This window comes from Heteronotia binoei, chromosome 3, assembly GCF_032191835.1.
Source record: "Heteronotia binoei isolate CCM8104 ecotype False Entrance Well chromosome 3, APGP_CSIRO_Hbin_v1, whole genome shotgun sequence".
NCBI classification, from domain to species: Eukaryota; Metazoa; Chordata; class Lepidosauria; order Squamata; family Gekkonidae; genus Heteronotia; species Heteronotia binoei.
Genome location: NC_083225.1, coordinates 179319301 through 179337941, shown reverse-complemented (window position 1 = coordinate 179337941; position 18641 = coordinate 179319301). Strand labels below are relative to the sequence as shown.

At 47.7% G+C, this 18641-nt stretch overlaps 1 protein-coding gene across 1 annotated transcript in view; it reads left to right on the top strand.

Moving 5' to 3' along the window:
• Positions 1-18641, top strand: part of TYR (tyrosinase) — a 52113-nt gene that overhangs the window by 16451 nt on the left and 17021 nt on the right. Inside the window, exon 2 of the mRNA XM_060235194.1 lies at positions 3116-3332. Within this exon, the coding sequence (XP_060091177.1) occupies positions 3116-3332 (217 nt within the window). The remainder of the gene's footprint in view (positions 1-3115; positions 3333-18641) is intronic.

Genomic DNA, 18641 nt, shown 5'->3' with positions numbered 1-18641 from the left:
AGAGTCCAGGAGCTCCTTAAAGACTAACAAAGCTCATGGCAGGGCAGGAGCTTTCATGAGCTTGGAAGAAGTGAGCAGTGACTCACAAAAGCTCGTACCCTAGCACAAATGGTGTTAGCTTTGAAGGAGCTACTGAGCTCTTACTTTTTTCTATACTTACCAAGAAATGTGTAAAAGAAGTAAAAATTCAGAAAGAAACGGAACCCAGTTTACATTTGACCAGGGCCGGCATGTGGGAGTCAGAGAACTAGGCAGCCACCTGGGACGCCACAGTGCTGCAGGGGCCCCCTCCGTGTCCCCACTCATGCTGACCCAAATGCATGGCTTGGCCTGTCCCTTGTCCATCCCTCTCCCACTTCGCAAGAGACAGGGAGAGGCAGGGTGGTGTAGAGCTTGGCTGGCAGCCTGCCTTCCTTGGGTGGTGGGGCCTTGGAGGACCAAGCCAGGCCCACACCCCAGCACAGCATGCTTCAGCCCCCCTGCAGCCAGGGGGGACATGGGAGGAGAAGGGGCTGCCAAACCACCCAGCCCAGGTGCTAGGGTTGCCAAGTCCAATTCAAGAAATATCTGGGGACTTTGGGGGTGGAGCCAGGAGACATTGGGGCGGAGCCAGGAAAAATGGTGTGACAAGCATAACTGAACTCCAAGGGAGTTCTGGCCATCCCATTTAAAGGGACAGCACACCTTTTTAAATGCCTTCCTTCTATAGGAAATAATGAAGGATAGGGGTAACTTCTTTAGGGGCTCATAGAATTGGACCCCCTGGTCCAATCTTTTTGAAACTTGGAGGGTATTTTGGGGAGAGGCAATAGATGATATACTGAAAATTCAGTGCCTCTATCTCAAAACACCCCCCTCCAGAGCTCCTAATACCTGCGGATCAATTCCTCAATATTCCCTATGGGAATCATTCTCCATATGGAATAATAGAGTGCCCAATAGACATTTCCCTCCTCCCCCCCCCCCGCTTTCTGATGACCCTAAAGTGGGGTGGGGGGGACCTCCAAACCTGGGGATTGGCAACTCTCTCTCTCTCTCTCTCACACACACACACACACACACTTACTGAGTTTGGTTCCTCCACAACGACATATCTAAAAGAACAGGGGCTACCCTGCTCTCTCTCTCTAACACACACACACTGTAATTTGTTCTGAAATGAAAGAAAAACAAACGGACTGTATTGCTGACCCTTCCCCATGAAGTACTTCCTTCTTCCTGATCAACTTTAAAGGCACACACACACACACACACACACACATTTTGAAACAGACCTGTTTGCAGGTTTCTAAACCTGCCCGAGATCTAGAGGTGCATGGTAGCTGTGGGGGTGAGGCTTCCTCTGCCAGCCAGCTGGCTGGGGATGGGGGGGAAGCCTGTAAAACCAGGGGATCCCCTGCTGGGACCTGGAGATTGGGAAGCCTACCAGGCACACCTGATCAATAGTGGGGGCCTTGGGTGCAGCTGGCCAGCCAAAGGGCTGGGCATTTGTGCAATGCGCACTGTCCGATGATGTCACTTCCAGTTCTGTTTAAAGATCTGTTCCCAGGGAATCTGAAGACTTAGGTTTTATCTCACTTATAAGAAACTGGGGGAGGGAATGTAAAGCATATTCAGTAGGTTGTTGACTCCCTGACCAGGATAGAACAGGCTGGTCAAATCTTATCACATATTTAGAGTTGCCAACTCCAGGTTTGGAAATATTTAGAGATTTGGGGGTGTGGATCCTGAGGAAAGTGAGGTTGGGGAAGGGAAAAGAGAGCCAGGAAACAATTTTCTCCAGGCCAGTTTGGCCAGGGATCCTGGAGGGTTGGAGAGTTGTCAACTTCTGGGCTTGGAACAGAGATAACTGGCAGTGTGGTGGGGGAGAGGTGTTTTTGAATTTCCTGCATTGTGCAGGGAATGGGATTGGACTAGATCAGTAGCTTTCAACCTTTTTATACTTGGGGGCCGCTGAAAAGAGGATCATTATTTTGGGGACTGCTAAGGCAGAAATAAAAACCACAGAATGCCCCAGCCCGGCACCAGGCAAGGCAGCTCTACCTCCCTCCAGCCAACCCATCCCAGAGACTTTGGCAGGAGGGAGAGTGGGGAGAGTTTCATGCGGGGAGGGGGGGATGCCGTTCTGATTCCCTCCTTTCACAGACCAGCAGAAATTTCTGGTGGACCGGCACTGGTCCATGGACTGGTGGTTGAAAACCACTGGACTAGATTGCCTCGGAAGTCCCTTTCAACTCTATGAATTTATGAATTAGGAATTTGCATGCTTAAATATGTTTCTTTAAAAATCCTGGCTGTGTTGCCTATTTTATTGTAATTTATTGCTTATGGGAACTGGTTGGAAGGCACTCGTGAGGATGGGAATATTTTATTTTATTTATTTGTATCCCGCCCTCCCCTGATGGGCTCAGTGCGGCTAACAACAATTAAAACAACATAAAATTAAATTATTACAATAAAATCACAATAAGTTATTGAAATGTCTCAAACGTATACAATTTTAATCCCTAGATGGCATTAGTATTGATTCTTGATTAGTGCTGTTTACTGTGACATTATTGGATGTTATTGAGTGCCTTGCATTTCTGTTTGGGTTGGGTTAGGATGGGGTGGCCAATGGTAGCTCTCCAGATGGTTTTTTGCCTACAACTCCCATCAGCCCCAGCCATTGGCCATGCCGGCTGGGGCTGATGGGAGTTGTAGGCAAAAAAACATCTGGAGAGCTACCGTTGGCCACCCCTGAGTTAGGATATTAATGCTGTGGGGTGGTGAAGTACTGGACGCCTCCATTAGATGTTAAAAGACTGTTTAAACAGTTCTGTCTTGCAGGCCTGTGAATTGTGGTAAGTCTTGCAGGGCCCTGATGTTTCCAGGGAGAGCATTCCAGAGGTTAGGGGCTGCTGCCCTGGTGGTGGACAGCTGACCATCTTTTGGCCCGGGGATCATTAAGAGATTTTGTAAGCTTGATCACAGTGCTCTCTGAGGCGCATTTGGGGAAAGAATGTCCCGGAGGTAGACAGGTCCCAGGCCATATAGGGCTTTTTTGAATAAATACATGGATTGAGATCAGCCATACACCCAACCACACAATGAAACTTTTTTAAAAAACCCACAGGTGATTTGCAGTCGATCCGAAGAGTACAACATTCGGCAAGAACTCTGCAATGGTACGAACGAAGGGCCGTTGCTCCGAAATCCTGGGAATCACGATAAAGATCGGACTCCCCGGCTTCCATCTTCAGCAGATGTCGAATTCTGTTTAAGTCTGACCGAATACGAGGCTGGGACTATGGACAAATTGGCCAATTTCAGCTTCAGGAATACTCTGGAAGGTAGCTTCTGTTTGTCTCTCCTATCCGCCGATTGTGCATATCATTGTTATTTCTTCCTCTACCTGCCCCGGGGGAGGTGGGGAGAGAAAGATTTCCAAATCTGAAAATTTGCTTTGCTAATTAATTATATGAGGATGCCTATAAAACCAGAAACATCCTGGTTTGATTTCATGGGGTGTAATTGTCCCAAATCATCGATGTCACGGCTTCTCGTGAGTTAACAGAAACATCATGGTGCAGCTGTGCACGAAGCAAGAGATGATGATCCAGCGTTGCACATGGAAATATCCCAATTAACACAACGTATGTGCTTTAAGCACAGCATCCAAGGTGGTTCTTTTTCTGGGTAAGACTGTTGAACTCCCGCTGACCTCAAGCCTTTGGACAGGAGATCTTCCTATCATGCTCTGATTAAATATCCTTCCAAATTTGTCCTCAGATGTTTTGAGTTCCAAGCTAATCAACAGTTAAGTGTCATCAAGACATAGCTGATTTATGGTGACTCCTCAAGGGGGTTTCAAGATAAGAGATGAACAGAGGTAACTTGTGATTATCTTCCTTTGCACAGCAATCCCCATCTTCCTTAGCAGTCTCCAGGGCTTTTTTTGTAGCAGGGACTCCTTTGCATATTAGGCCACACACCCCTGATGTAGCCAATCCTTCTGGAGCTTACAGTAGGCCCTGTACTAAGAGTGCTGTAAGCTCTTGGAGGATTGGCTACATCGGGGGGGTGTGGCCTAATAGAAGGCACCTGGATCAAGGCGGGTCAGCGCTGCTATTGTTTTTAGATCTTTCAGCAGCGTTTGACACAGTCAATTATGATCTAATGACCCACTGTCTTGCTGACATCGGAGTCCAGGGAGTGGCCTTGCAGTGGTTTTCCTCCTTCCTCCGTGGTAGGGGACAAAGGGTGGCTTTCGGTGAGCAAACCTCCCTGCGTCACCCACTAGAGTGTGTTGTGTCACAGGGAGCTATTCTCTCGCCGATGATGTTTAACATCTATATGCACCCCCTTGCCCAGATTGCCAGAGGTTTTGGGTTGGGTTGTCACTAGTATGCAGATGACACCCAGCGCTATCTGTTGATCGATGGCCACTCAGACCCTGCCCCAGACCATCTAACCAGGGCATTGGAAGCAGTGGTTGGTTGGTTGCAATTGAGCCAGCTGAAGCTTAATCCAACTAAGACGGAGGTCCTGTATATGAGTCGTAGGGGGCTAGGATCGGGCATCTGACTCCCCACCCTGGATGGTGCATCTCTTGTGCCAGCTCAGGAGGTGAGGAGTCTGGGTGTGATACTGGATGCCACCCTTTCTATGGAGGCCCAGGTCACAACAGTTGCACAATCTGCCTTTTACCATCTTTGTCAGGTAAGGCAACTAGTGCCCTACTTGGTTCCTTGGGACTTAGCTACAGTGATCCATGTAACAGTCACTTCCAGGTTGGACTACTGTAACTCACTCTATACAGGCTTGCCTTTGAAGTTGACCCGGAAACTCCAGCTGATGCAGAACGCAGCAGCACGTTTGCTGACTGAATCGCCTGTACGGGCGAGCAGTTGGCCGACGCTGTACAGTCTGCACTGGCTACCAATCGAGTACCGGATCCGCTTCAAGGTATTAGTACTGACGTTTAAAGCCTTGTGCAGCCTGGGACCAGCATACCTGAGGGACCACCTGTTCCCATATGAGCCCTGGAGGCCATTACGATCGGTCACTCAATATCTCCTGACCATCCCTGGCCCAAGGGACGTTCGCCTTGCCTTGACCAGGGCCAGGGCTCTTTCAGTCCTGGCCCCAGCCTGGTGGAATCAGCTCCCTATAGAGGTTCGGGCCCTCTTGGATTTGTTGCCGTTCCGGAGGGCCTGTAAGACAGAGCTGTTCCGCCAGGCTTTTGGCTGAGGTGGACGGGTGTCCTTATCTTGCTATACCATCTACCTGGCCTCCCAATACTGTTATTGACTACTATCTGGACTGGAGGAAATCAGGCTGATACAGTTGATACAGCTGACATCTCTTGGACACCAAGCTGTGAATTTAAGTGTCCACATTATCCACACTGCCTAAGTTAAATCCAAGTTACTGGTTTAACTGTTTTTAACTTTTAATATGCCCGATTGTTTGATTGCTTTACTGTTTATTTATTGATTGTTTTAGTGTGATTGTTGGTTTTAATCGTTCGATATGTTGGGATCCGCCCTGAGCCCAAATTGGGAAAGGGTGGAATACAAATCTACAATAAATAAATAAACGAACAACAAACAAATAAATAAATAAATATGCAAAGGAGTTCCGGCTACACAAGACGTCTTGGTGGTCTCCCATCCAAGTACTGGCCATGAACAACTAGGGCTGCCAGCTCCGACTCAAATAATATCTGGGGACTTTGGGGGTGGAGCCAGGAGCGAGGGTGTGATGAGCACAGCTGAACTCCAAAGGGAGTTCTGGCCATCACATTTAAAGGGACCACACACCTTTTAAACGCTTTCCCTCCATTTGGAAATAATGAAGGATGGGGCTCCTTCTTTGGGGGCTCATAGAATTGGACCTCCTGGTCCAATCTTTTTGAAACTTCGGGTGTGTTTTGAGGAGAGGCACTAGCTAATTATGCATTAGCTCTGGTGGCAAATACGTGCAGGCTTTGCTATCGGGTCTCTAAACTTGAACTAGCTAAGATGCCAGACCACATAAACGAACAGTCCATTATTTCATGGCTTTGGGCAGGGAACTTGCAAACTCCAACAGGATCTCCAACAGGGCAAGAGGAGTTCTTTCTTTCTTTCTTTCTTTCTTTCTTTCTTTCTTTCTTTCTTTCTTTCTTTCTTTCTTTCTTTCTTTCTTTCTTTCTTTCTTTCTTTCTTTCTTTCTTTCTTTCTTTCTTCCTTCCTTCCTTCCTTCCTTCCTTCCTTCCTGAGTGCCAAATTTATATATCTAATTTCAGAGGGCAGCCGTGTTGGTCTGCATCAGAACGGCTAGGTTTGAATCCAATAGTATCTTGGGAACCAACCAGAGTTTTTTGGGATAAATTTTTGAATGGGAACTGGGTTCTCAGAAGCTTATACCCCCAATATCCTGTTGTTGTCTAAGGTGCTACTGGAGTTGAATCTAGCAAATTTATGTTTTTGATACATGTATGTATTGTCTTCACTGCCACAGGAGGTGGCAGTGGCTACAAGCATAGACAGCTTCAAGAGGGGATTGGATAAGTATATGGAGCAGAGGTCCACCAGGGGCTATTATCCAAAGCGTATTGTTGGAACTCTCTGTCCAGGGCAGTGATGCTCTGTATTCTTGGTGTTTGGGGGGCACAGTGGGAGGACTTCTAGCCCCACCAGTGGACCTCCTGATGGCACTTGGGTTTTTTTGTGACTGTGTGACACAGAGTGTTGGGCTGGATGAGCCATTGGCCTGATCCAACATGGCTTCTTTTTATGTTCTTATGTTCTTATCTCAGGCCCAACTCTTGTATTCCACAATGTATGAACCAGGGCAATTTTTGTAGCAGGAACTCCTTTGCCTATTAAGACACACACCCTTGATGTAGCCAATCTTCCAAGAGCTTACAGGGCTCTTAGTACGGGGCTCACTGTAAACTCCAGGAGGACTGGCTACATCAGGGGTGTGTGGCCTAATACGCAAAGGAGTTCCTGCTACGAAAAAAGCCCTGGTATGAACTGATCCCATCTGGGTCTTGATCAGCCTCTTATTTTACGGCTTTCGGTAACTGCGAAGGACGCTGCCAAGTTCCAAGCAGAGCAGAATCTGCGGCAGGTGGGCAGCTGAGCCGATCGCAAGCTGAGTCAGCCTGATTTATGGCATTTCCTCGTCAGCCACCTAAAACTATATATTTATTACCCAATATATTAGAGAAATGTTTTGCGCTCTGCTTACCAAAACGCTGATCGTTGTGAATGCCTTTGCAAATATGACATATTTATGCAATGACTGCTTTAAAATATTAGCTGAGGGTGGGATTCCGTCCCATTATGCTAAGTTGGAGACCTGCCATTAATGCCCTTTTGTATCGATTTATTTCTCATGATTTTGAGCTTAAAGAAACAACATCACAAACTCATAACCTGTAATAAATTGAAAGTTTCCTGAGCTGCTGCAGTTTGTGATATAGCTGTATAATTTATGGTTACTGTTCATCTCCCAGGGAGATTTGCGGATTCTACTGTAGTTGCAAAAGATGCATAATATCATCAGCTTTTTAATAGCTTGTGAAGCTAGACATTTACATCCCCCCCCCCTTAGGGTAGCCAAGGGGAAAATCCAGGATAGCTCTAGGAATCACCAGAAACTCTACGGTAAAACCATGGAGTTTCTGGTTATTCCTAAAGTTACTTCCTGTCCCTTCTTGGATTTTTCTTGAGTGATGTAGCAGAACAGCTGCAATTGCTGGTTTTTACATTTCCCCTTCCTGCTGCCACTCTGGCAGCAGGCAAAGACAGCTGTTGGCAGGGGGACTCCCAGCATAGCAACTGGCCAGGCAGCCCTATAACCCACTTTATATAATTTACTGGTTTAGGTCACAATCCAGAATAGGATTATGATATAGGGTTGCCAGTCCCCAAATGGGTGACTGGAGAAAAACCAAACAGTTTCTGTGATGATCAGCCTGCAAAATCAAACAATGCAAAAAATATTATATATTCTCATACCCTGTCATAAATCAAACTCTCACAAGAAGAAGAAGAAGACCACAGATTGATTCCCCGCCCTTCTCTCTGAACCAGAGTCCCAGAGCGGCTCACAATCTCCTTCATCTCCTTCCCCCACAACAGACAACCTGTGGGGTGGGTTTGGCTGAGAGAGCTCTCACAGAAGCTTCGCTTTCAAAGACAATTCCTACGAGAGCTATGGCTGACTCAAGGCCTTTCCCACAGCTTTTCCGTTTGTAGGCAGCTTTTCCCAACGATATCCAGAAAACATTTTTTTTCAAAAGAGAATTCTTTTTTTTCTTCACTGGAACCTAGGGTTGCCAAGTCCAATGTAAGAAATATCTGGGGACTTTTGGGGTGGAGCCAGGAGGCTTTGGGGGTGGAGCCAGGAGACATTAGGGGTGGAGCCAAGATCAAGGCTGTGACAAGCATCACTGAACTCCAAAGGGAGTGCTGGCCATCACATTGAAAGGGACGGCACACCTTTTCAATGCCTTCCTTCCATAGGAAATGATAAAGGATAGGGGCACCTTCTTTTGGGGCTCATAGAATTGGACCCCCTGGTCCAACCGTTTTGAAACTTGGGGGATATTTTGGGGAGAGGCACTAGATGCTATACTGAAAATTTAGTGCCTCTACCACAAAAAACAGCCCCCCCCAGAGCCCCAGATACCGGCGGATCAAGTCTCCATTATTTTCTATGGGAATAACTCTCCATAGGGAATAACAGAGTTCCCAGCAGACATTCCCCTCCCCTCCCCCCGCTTTCTGATGACCCTGAAGCGGGGGGGGGGTGCCTCCAAACCGGGGGATCCCCTGTCCCCACCTGGGATTGGCAACCCTACTGGAACCCCAGTCCAATAAATCACTCGACTATCGTTCCTACTATTTCCGCAGCTGAAAATGAAAACTCAAAAACAGGAAGGCATCCGGGATCAGACCAGAGGCCCATCTTGTCCAACGCAAGAAGCCTGAGCAGGGACAGGGCTTGCATACCGTGCTCCTTTGCAAGGAGAGTGGTATGCAAGCGTCGGCTCCCCCCCCCCCCCGAGCCCGATCAGGCTTCCTGCAATGCAAGAAGCCTGAGCAAGGCTTGTCCCCTGGCCTGCTTGATTATGTCACTTTTAGTGATGTCATCATGCCACACATATGCTTTGTGCGCACATGATTTCATTTCCCAAAGGAGCTGGGTGGGGGGCGCTGCACAGGGGTCTGCATCGAGCGGCAGAATCCCCAGCACCGGCCCTGCTGATGTCAGGGCTCCAGCCTTCTCCACCATGCCGTTTTTGCAAGTCAAAACTGCCCTCCAAGGGAGTTCCTGTTTGCTCCATTGTGGAGCTGTCACGGAACGATGGTCACAGGCTTCCACCAAATGGGTTGGCATCTCACGAGCCAATGGGAAACCTATAAATAAGTCTTCTCGGCTGGTCAAACGTAAAGCCGTCGTGGCTCGTAGACGTTTCTCATTCCTTTGTGGTTCAGGGTGGGTTTTGATCCTGGAAAGATAAGCCTCTTAAGAGGATCAGAAAACTTGAGCATAATGGAAAGCTGGAATGCAAATGGGTCTCTTTTCTTTGTTCAAACAGAATTTTAAGTATCAGTTTTGCTATGCCATATTCTAAATCCCCAATAACAAGGCACTAGGTCAAACCTGTTTTCCATTATCCTCCACTCACAAGGCATAAGCCCGATTCATTGCCCAGCTCTTCCAAAGCTGAATACATAAGATCATTTTCCTGTAGATTCCACTCCTCCCCATGTTGTTTCTGAGGCCCCCCATCACTCAAGGCCAAGGTTCACCTCAAGGCAGAACACAAGACTGGAGCCCACTGTGGCTGGAGTCAAGAGTACAGAAAGCTTTATCAGGGGTGTCAAACATGCAGTTCAGGGGCCAAATCAGGCCCCCAGAGGGCTCTTATCAGGCCCCCAAGCAACTAGCTGTCATCTACTTCCTTCTCCCTATATCTTGCTTCCTTCTGCATAACAGCTTGCTTTCTAAAAGCTTGCTCAATTGCACAGGAGCTACAGAGCAAAACGTCTATTTTCACCGTTGGCTCGGGCTCCTCCCTTGGGGAGGAAGGGGGGAGGAATAGCTTGCTTTGCCAGGCTCTCTCAATTGCACAGCAGAGCTACTGAGCCACACCTCTCTTCCTTCTATTGACTAAGGCTCCCCCCCCCCAGTCCCCTGGGGAAGGAAGGAAAGAGTCAGAGCTTCCTTTGCCCATTTCCCTGGATCCCATGGGAGAAATACAAAGAAAGCAACTTTAAAACCAATGAGTGCTAATGTTTTAAGCATGTTTTAAGGTTGTTGTTTTTTTAAAAAAATATTTGTGTTTGTCTGTGTTCTTTATAAAATTTATATCTCTGCTACCTAATCTTATATAGGTACACAAATGGCCCGGCCCAGCATGCTTAACCCAACCTGACTAAATTGGCCTTAAAGGTGTAATCGACTCCTATTTTGTTCTACTACTTCAGGCCAACATGGCTGCCTATTTGGATCTAACAAAGTCTCATTTATGTCAGATCCGGCCCTCATAACAAATGAGTTCAACACCCCTGCCTTAGATGTTGTTTCAGAGAAGGCTGAAAGTGACTTTAAGTCCTCCTGAAGGGTGATGAAGTTGCAAGTTTCTCTAGCAACAGGCTGTCAGCGCTTAAAGGTGCCATGACAGGTTATGGCAGCAAGTACTCCAGGACAGGAGATGTCCATCCTTAGCCATCCCTTTTTCTACACTGAAAAGTCCCAGACTCTTCAGTCTTTCCTCATAAAAGATGAAGAAGGTTTGGTTTTATACCCTGCCCTTTCACTATCTGAAGGTGTCTCAAAGTAGTTTGCAATCTCCTTCCCTTCATCTCCCCATAACAGACACCCTGTGAGGTAGGTGGGGCTGAGAGAGAGCTCGGAGAGAACTGCTCACGAGAGAACAGCTCTGAGAGCACTGTGACTCAGTAGGCTTCATGAGGAGGAATGAGGAATCAAATCCAGTTCTTCAGATTAGAATCTTCTGCTCTTAACCACTACCCAAACTGAAGAAGAAGAAGACCTTAGATTTATACCCTGTCCTTCTCTCTGAATCAGAGTCTTAGAGCGGCTCACAATCTCCTTCCCCCACAACAGATACCCTGTGAGGTGGATGGGGCTGAGAGGGCTCTCCCAGAAGCTGCCCTTCCAGGGACAACTCCTACAAGAGCTATGGCTATGGCCATTCCAGCAACTGTAGGTGAAGGAGTGGGGAATTAAACCTGGTTCTCCCAGATAAGAGTCCTTGCACTCAATCACTACACCAAACTGGCTGTCAGTTTGGGACAGCACTCAACCCCCTCGTCATTTTGGTTGCCCTCCTCTGCACTTTCTTCCAGCTCTGCAATGTCGTTTTTAAAATGTGGTTTTTATCGTGTATATTTGAACTGTTACCCATCTTGGTGGCCGTTATGAGCACGGAAAGATGGGGTATGAATTTTGTTGTATATGAGGACCTAAGTGAAGACTACGATGGGCGTTCCTGCCTGGCTCATTGGAGCCATGAGCTTGGGGACTCGGAAACAATGGGCAGTAGGATCCAAATCCCTGCTGCCCTGCTCCAATCATGGCCCCCCTGCTGGTTTGAATGATCCAATAACGTGCTTGCGTGGGAACCCTGAGTTGTATATAAGAATGGGGGAGGGATGGTAGCTCAGTGGTAGAGCATCTGCTTGGTAAGCAGAAGGTCCCAGGTTGAATCCCTGGCATCTTCAAAAAAGGGTCCCGGCAAGTAGGCATGAAAAACCTCAGCTTGAGACGCTGGAGAGCCGCTGCCAGTCTGAGAAGACAATACTGACTTTGATGGACCGAGGGTCTGATTCAGTATAAGGCAGCTTTATATGTTCATATGTTCATATATAGTCGGCCTCGTTGGCCTAGTTCTTCAGTCTTTTAGTGCAGCCCTACACTATGCTGCATTTAATAAAGAGCTATGATCACCACCACCTCGCCTCTCCTTTGCGTTGAACCCACTATATTATAAATTTGTAAATAAATAATAAATACTCTTTATCTGGAAAAATCTGTCTGAAAAATCTAGTTCTGCAGTACATCCACGTTAGGCTGCCTGTTTCCTTCTAAGATGTCCTTAGATAACACACTTTCCTTAGGAGTCCTGAAATGAAATCTTTTTTCCCCCTCCCCTTTCAACACATCTGCTGTCTTTTGGGTAAAGCATTCCTCAAACGTTCGGCATGGTTAGTTATACAGCTCACTGTCTTAGCTCTGTCTGGCTGCGTGCTATTAGATACATCACCTGCTCGGGGCCCTGCAGTGTTCAAAAAGACGCCTACCTTCTGTCTGTCATATTGTTCAGCGCTCTCCAAATCTCTCTCCAAATACTGTCAGATTGCCACCCCCTTGCCAAATACCGAGAACTCTCATTTCTTGTTAGCTTTGACGCCAAACAGTCTTCTCCGTGGCTCCTTTTCTTTTCTTGCCAGAATCAGACTTGAGTGGCTTTTTGGGAACACCCGAAGCTTCCTTATACTGAATCTGGCCATCTCTGGGAGAACCAGGTTTGATTCCCCACTCCTCCACATGCACCTGCTAGAATGGCCTTGGGTCAGCCATAGCTCTGGCAGAGGTTGTCCTTGAAAGAGCAGCTTCTGGGAGAGCTCTCTCAGCCTCACCCACCTCATAGGGTGTCTGTTGTGGGGGAGGGAGATAAAGGAAATCGTGAGCCACTCTGAGATTCGGCATGGAGGGTGGGATATAAATCCAATGTCTTCTTCTTCTTTATCATCTCTCTGTCAAGGTCGGTATTGTCCACTCAGACTAGCAGCATCTGTCGCCAAGGTCTCAGGCAGAGGATGGGACAATTAATGAAGTTAAATTCTTCTTCTCCTTCTTCTCCTCCTCCTTCTTCTCCTTCTCCTCCTCCTTCTTCTTCTTCATATTTCCATCAAGGTCGGTATTGTCCACTCAGACTAGCAGCAGCTGTCACCAAGGTCTCAGGCAGAGGATTTCCAAGGGAGCCATCTTTCGTATTGAAAATTCCTGAAGACTTGTGGGTGGATCCTGGGGAGGGTGGGGAGAGACCTCAGCAGGATGCAATGCTGTAGAGTCCACCTTCCAAAGCAGCCATTTTCTCTCAGGGGAGCTGATCTCTGTTGTCTGGAGATCAGTTGTAATTCTGGAAGTTCTCCAGGCCCCATCATTCCCTGGAGGTTGGCAATCTAGGTCTTTCACAGCACCTGCTTCAGATGATGATGGATGATGATGATCAGGGCTTTTTTTTTTTTTGTAGAAGAAGACTGCTGATTTATACCTCACCCTTCTCTCTGAATCAGAGACTCAAAACAGCTTACAATCTCCTATATCTTCTCCCCCCACAACAGACACCCTGTGAGGTGGGTGGGGCTGAGAGGGCTCTCACAGCAGCTGCCCTTTCAAGGACAACCTCTGCCAGGGCTATGGCTAACCCAAGGCCAGTCCAGCACTGCTTTGACTTGTTTGACTTGGTCATATCCCACTGAGCTTCCATCGGTCCCCTCAGTGATTTGCTTACTTGCCATTGCAAGGGAGTACCAATGCTTTAGATCATTTTGAATCTGGTGGCCCAGGTAAAGAAGAGTGCAGGTTTATACCCCGCCCTTCTCTCTGAATCAGAGACTCTGAGCGGCTCACAATCTTCTTTAACTTCCTCCCCCACAGCAGACACCCTGTGAGGTAGGTGGGGCTGAGAGGGCTCTCACAGCAGCTGCCCTTTCAAGGACAGAGTCTCAGAGCTGCCTACAATGTCCTTTCCCTTCCTCCCCCACAACAGACACCCTGTGAGGTGGGTGGGGCTGAGAGGGCTCTCACAGCAGCTGCCCTTTCAAGGACAGAGTCTCAGAGCAGCCGACAATCTCCTATATCTTCTCCCCTCACAACGGACGCCCTGTGAGGTGGGTGGGGCTGAGACGGCTCTCCCAGATGCCGCTTTTTCAAGGACAACCTCTGCCAGAGCTATGGCTGTCCCAAGGCCATTCCAGCAGGTGCAAGTGGAGGAGTGGGGAATCAAACCCGGTTCTCCCAGATAAGAGAGCTCTGACTGAGCCAAGGCCATTCCAGCAGCTGCAAGTGGAGGAGTGGGGAATCAAACCCGGTTCTCACAGATAAGAGTCCACACACTTAACCACTACACCAAACTGGCTCCAAATCAGTGTATGGGCTGCTTTGGAGCTTAGGGACAATCATCATGTTGGTGTGTGCTCACTCAGCCACTGGCTGGGTGGAACTGCATTTCCCGGGCAGCGGTGCAGGTACATGTCAGTATTTTGTAATCCATAGGGACATGCTCGAACAGACAGGTGAAAGAAAGAAAGAATGTTGGACAGACAAGCCACTCCTATGAAACTTGGAGAGCTGCTGCCAGCCAGAGCAGACAAGGCTGACTTCAACAGACTGATTGCCTGACTCATTACAAGGCAGCGTCATGTGTTCATATCTCATTAGAGAGAGGATGTGCAATTCCTACATAACGGGCAGTATGCTTTCCAAGTAGGGTTGCGAGATTCCTGGGGAGGCTGGGAGAATTATAAATGATCTCCACACAGGGGTAGGCCAAATAGGCAGCTGTCTAGGGTGCTACCTGGCCTACAGGGGCACTGCTGTGCACCCCCTCCCTCTTACCTGCTGCTTTTCACTTCCTAGGTCTGCACAAACCTCGGGAAGGGGAGAGCAGCAGGGTGCCGCAGCAGTGTGTACACTCCTTGGCGCCCACCCTCACCATCCTGGGTCAGCCCAGAAAAACCTGGTGCTGACCCTGTCTCCACACTACAAAGATTAGGAGAAAATGGCAGCTTCGAAAGGTGGACTGTAAGGACATACATCACTGCTAAGCTCTCTTACTCCCTAGTGGAGCTCCCTGGACTCTGCCCCCAAATCTGCAGGAATTTCCCTTCCCAGAGTTGGCAACCCCATTTCCAAGCATGAATACCGAGTTTCAGTCTTGAGGTATATCTGTATAACACTGGGGAGGGCAGTGGTCTTAATCATGACAAGGCACGACTGGTACAAAACCCAACTCCTGTGGTGCTCTGTAGTAGAAGGCACTCTGCCACAATGTGTCAGACGTGTAACTTAGATATAGTATTGTAACTGGTAGAGTGTAACTGCTTGACATGACTAACCCCATATTGTATTTTGCTATGCTATACTTCCTGCTTTTACTAACTGTGAGAACAGCAACATGTATCTTTCCCCAAGGCAATTCCTAACCGCAAGGAGAGGAATTTCACACTAGGCCTGAAAGCCATCTGGGCCTTTGAAGTTAGCATATTCAAAGTAACCAGTGGGTAGCTTCCTGGGAGAAAGATAAGGAGGTATGGGAAGCGCCGACTGTCTCCAAGGGTGTGAGAATGCTGTATTGTTTCCTCTCTTTGAAATGTACAAAAAGGCAAGGCTTCAGCTCTGCCTGTTATCAAACTCAACTTGCTACTTCGCTAGACTGTATGTTCTCAAATAAATGGATTAATTTTGCAACAATATGATCCGTCTCTGTTTGAAGTTCCACGTCTTGACACAATGCTCACTGGATTATATTAACTAGATGGTCACTCACCAACTAACCTACCTCACAGGGTGGTTGTGTGGTAGTCTCTGTTATCAAGAGGGGATCTGAGAAACATATGGAGAAGAGCAAGACTTCCTCTAAGCTGTGTGTGGAGTCCTGTGAGTAGAAATTCTACTTTGTGAGCTACTGGCATTAAAGTTGTTAGCTACTGTATTAATTAGTTTGCTCTGGGGCCATTTTTCCTGAGATAAGACAAAAATGTGTGAGCTGGAGGCTAAAAAACTGTGAGCTAGCTCACACTAACTCAGCTTAGAGGAAATACTGGAGTAGAGGTCCATCAGTGGCACTAGCCACAAGATAAAGAGGGAACATTCTGTCTGGGGCAGTGATGCTCTGTATTCTTGGGGGCCAACAATGGGAGGGTTTTTGGAGTTCTGGCTCTGCTGGTGGACCTCCTGATGGCACCTGGGTTTCAGCCACTGTGTGACACAAAGGGTTGGGCTGGACGGGCCACTGGCCTGATCCAACATGGCTTCTCTTCTGGCCTTATAAAATAAAACATCCCTCAGCTACTTGGAGAAATTAGGGGATTAAAATGTACCAGATAGGCAGATACGCCGCAATCCTAAAGGCATTTACCTGAAAGTAATCCCCACTGAATAAAAATGAGACTTTTGTCTGGGTAAACATGCAGATTCTCCTGACAGATACATAATGAGGCTACCCTGTCTATCTGGGGGCAATGTAAAATCATACGGGCAGAGATATGGCACATAATCACTGGGATTACAGGCAGTGCACTTTGTCATAAACCGCAAGGGTACTCGTAAAAGATCTCAGAGCTTAGGTATGGAAATCGGATTGAAATCTGGTGGGTAATTTATGAGAAGGTGCCAAAAAGAGATAATAGCAAAGTTATTGAGAAAGGTAAGCCATCGCCATCTCAGGCAAATGTGGAAATATGGATGGTTATTGTTACATGCAAATCAATTGCTTTAATTAATGCCAGAGACATGGGGGGAAAATACCATGACTAATTTCTTAAAAGACAGAGAGCATACAGGAGAGACTGTTCAGACGTGCATGATGTTGCTATGTAAACAGTGTTCAAGCGTGAAGCGTAGGAAGGTGGGTTTTGCAATCTATAATTTTCTGTTCCTTTTGGTTTTCCTCTTTTGTCACTCCCCCCCCTCTTTTAATTACTTAAGATTACTTTAAAAAAAATTCTTACCTTGTCGTATGATGCATGTTTACTCACAGTAAGATTGCAGCCATGTAAGCAGTGCTGCAGTCAAAGCTCACGACCTGAGTTCGATCCCGGCGGAAGCTAGGTTCAGGTAGCTGGCTCCAGGTTGACTCAGCCTTCCCTTCGAGGTCGGTAAAATGAGTACCCCGCTTGCAGGGGGGAAAGTGTAGATGACTGGGGAAGGCAATGGCAAACCACCCCGTAAAAAGTCTGCCATGTAAACGTTGTGATGCGACGTCACTCCAGAGTTGGAAACAACTGATGCTTGCACAGGAAACTACTTTTTTTTTTTAAGCGTGAACAGGGTTTCAGCCTGAGTCAATTTTTCACTTTTAAACTGCAGAATTGTTTGCTTTAACCTATGAATGGGTGTGCAAAGTTCCATGAAGTCGCAGGTGGCTTACAATGACCTTGACAAAGGGCCCTCGAGGCATGGGAAAAGCAGAGGTGGCTTTGCTATGACCTCCCTCTGCAATAGGGCTGTCAATCCCCAGGTAGAGGCAGGGGATCCCCCGGTTTGGAGATTCTCCCCCTGCTTCAGGGTCATCAGAAAAGGGAGGGGGTGTCTGCTGGTTACTCCATTATTTCCTATGGGGACCAATTCCCATAGAGTATAATGAAGACTTGATTCTTGAGTATCTGGGAGCCTAGAGGGGCTGTTTTTTGAGACAGAGGCACCAAAATTTCAGCATAACATCCAGTACCTCTCCTCAAAACACCCTCCAAGTTTAAAAAAGGTTGGACAAGGGGGTCCAATTTTATGAGCCCCAGAAGAAGGCGCCCCTATCCTTCATTATTTCCCAATGGAGGGAAGGCATTTAAAAGGCATGCGGTCCCTTTAAATGAAAGGGCCAGAACTCCCTTTGGAGTTCAGTTGTGCTTGTGACAATCTTGCTCCTGGCTCCACCCCAAAGTGTCCTGACTCCACCCCCAAAGTGTCCTGGCTCCACCCCCAAAGTGTCCTGGCTCCACCCCCAGGGTCCCCAGATATTTCTTGAGTTGGACGTGGCATCCCTACTCTGCAAAGACTTCCTCAAGGGGTCTCCCTTCCAAGTACCGGCCCTGCTTAGCTTCCCACACCTGACTGGACCTAGGGTTGCCAAGTCCAATTCAAGAAGTATCTGGGGACTTTGAGGGTGGAGCCGGAAGACTTTGGGGGTGGAGCCAGGAGCAAGGTTGTGACAAGCACAATTGAATTCCAAAGGGAGTTCTGGCCAGGGACCGCTCACCTTTTCAATACCTTCCATAGGATATAATGAAGGATAGGGGGCGTCTTTTTTGAGGGCTCATACAATTGGACCCCCTGGTCCAATCTTTTTGAAACTTGGGAGATATTTTAGGGAGAGGCACTGGATGCTATACGGAAAACATGGTGCCTCTACCTCAAAAAAGCAGGCCCCTCTAGAGCCCCGCAAACCCGCGGATCAATTCTCCACTATTATCTATGGGAATAAGTCTCCATAGGGAATAATAGAGTTCCCAGCAGACATTTCCCTCCCCTCCCCCCGCTTTCTGATGACCCTGAAGTGGAGGGAGGGCCTCAAACCCCGGGGATCCCCTGCCCCCACCTGGGGATTGGGCAAACCGGAAACTGCAGTGTACTGATTAGCAAACACTAGAAATAAACCACTGTTTTCAGGGGGGTATGGCCTAATATGCAAATAAACCATTCGTGCAAGCTGCAAAGTAACATTGTATTGTAACGTGTGAGCGACTGCCTTTAGCACGGGTTCCAAAGCTAAAAGAAAGCGGCCAGCGGAAGGTGAACAAAACACAAAAGTGAACTTAGGACCTGTGTAGCCGTCGCACCGCACACTTTGGTCTGCTACCCATAGGAGGAATCCTATACAAGCGAGGGACTGTCTACGTCTTTCAAGC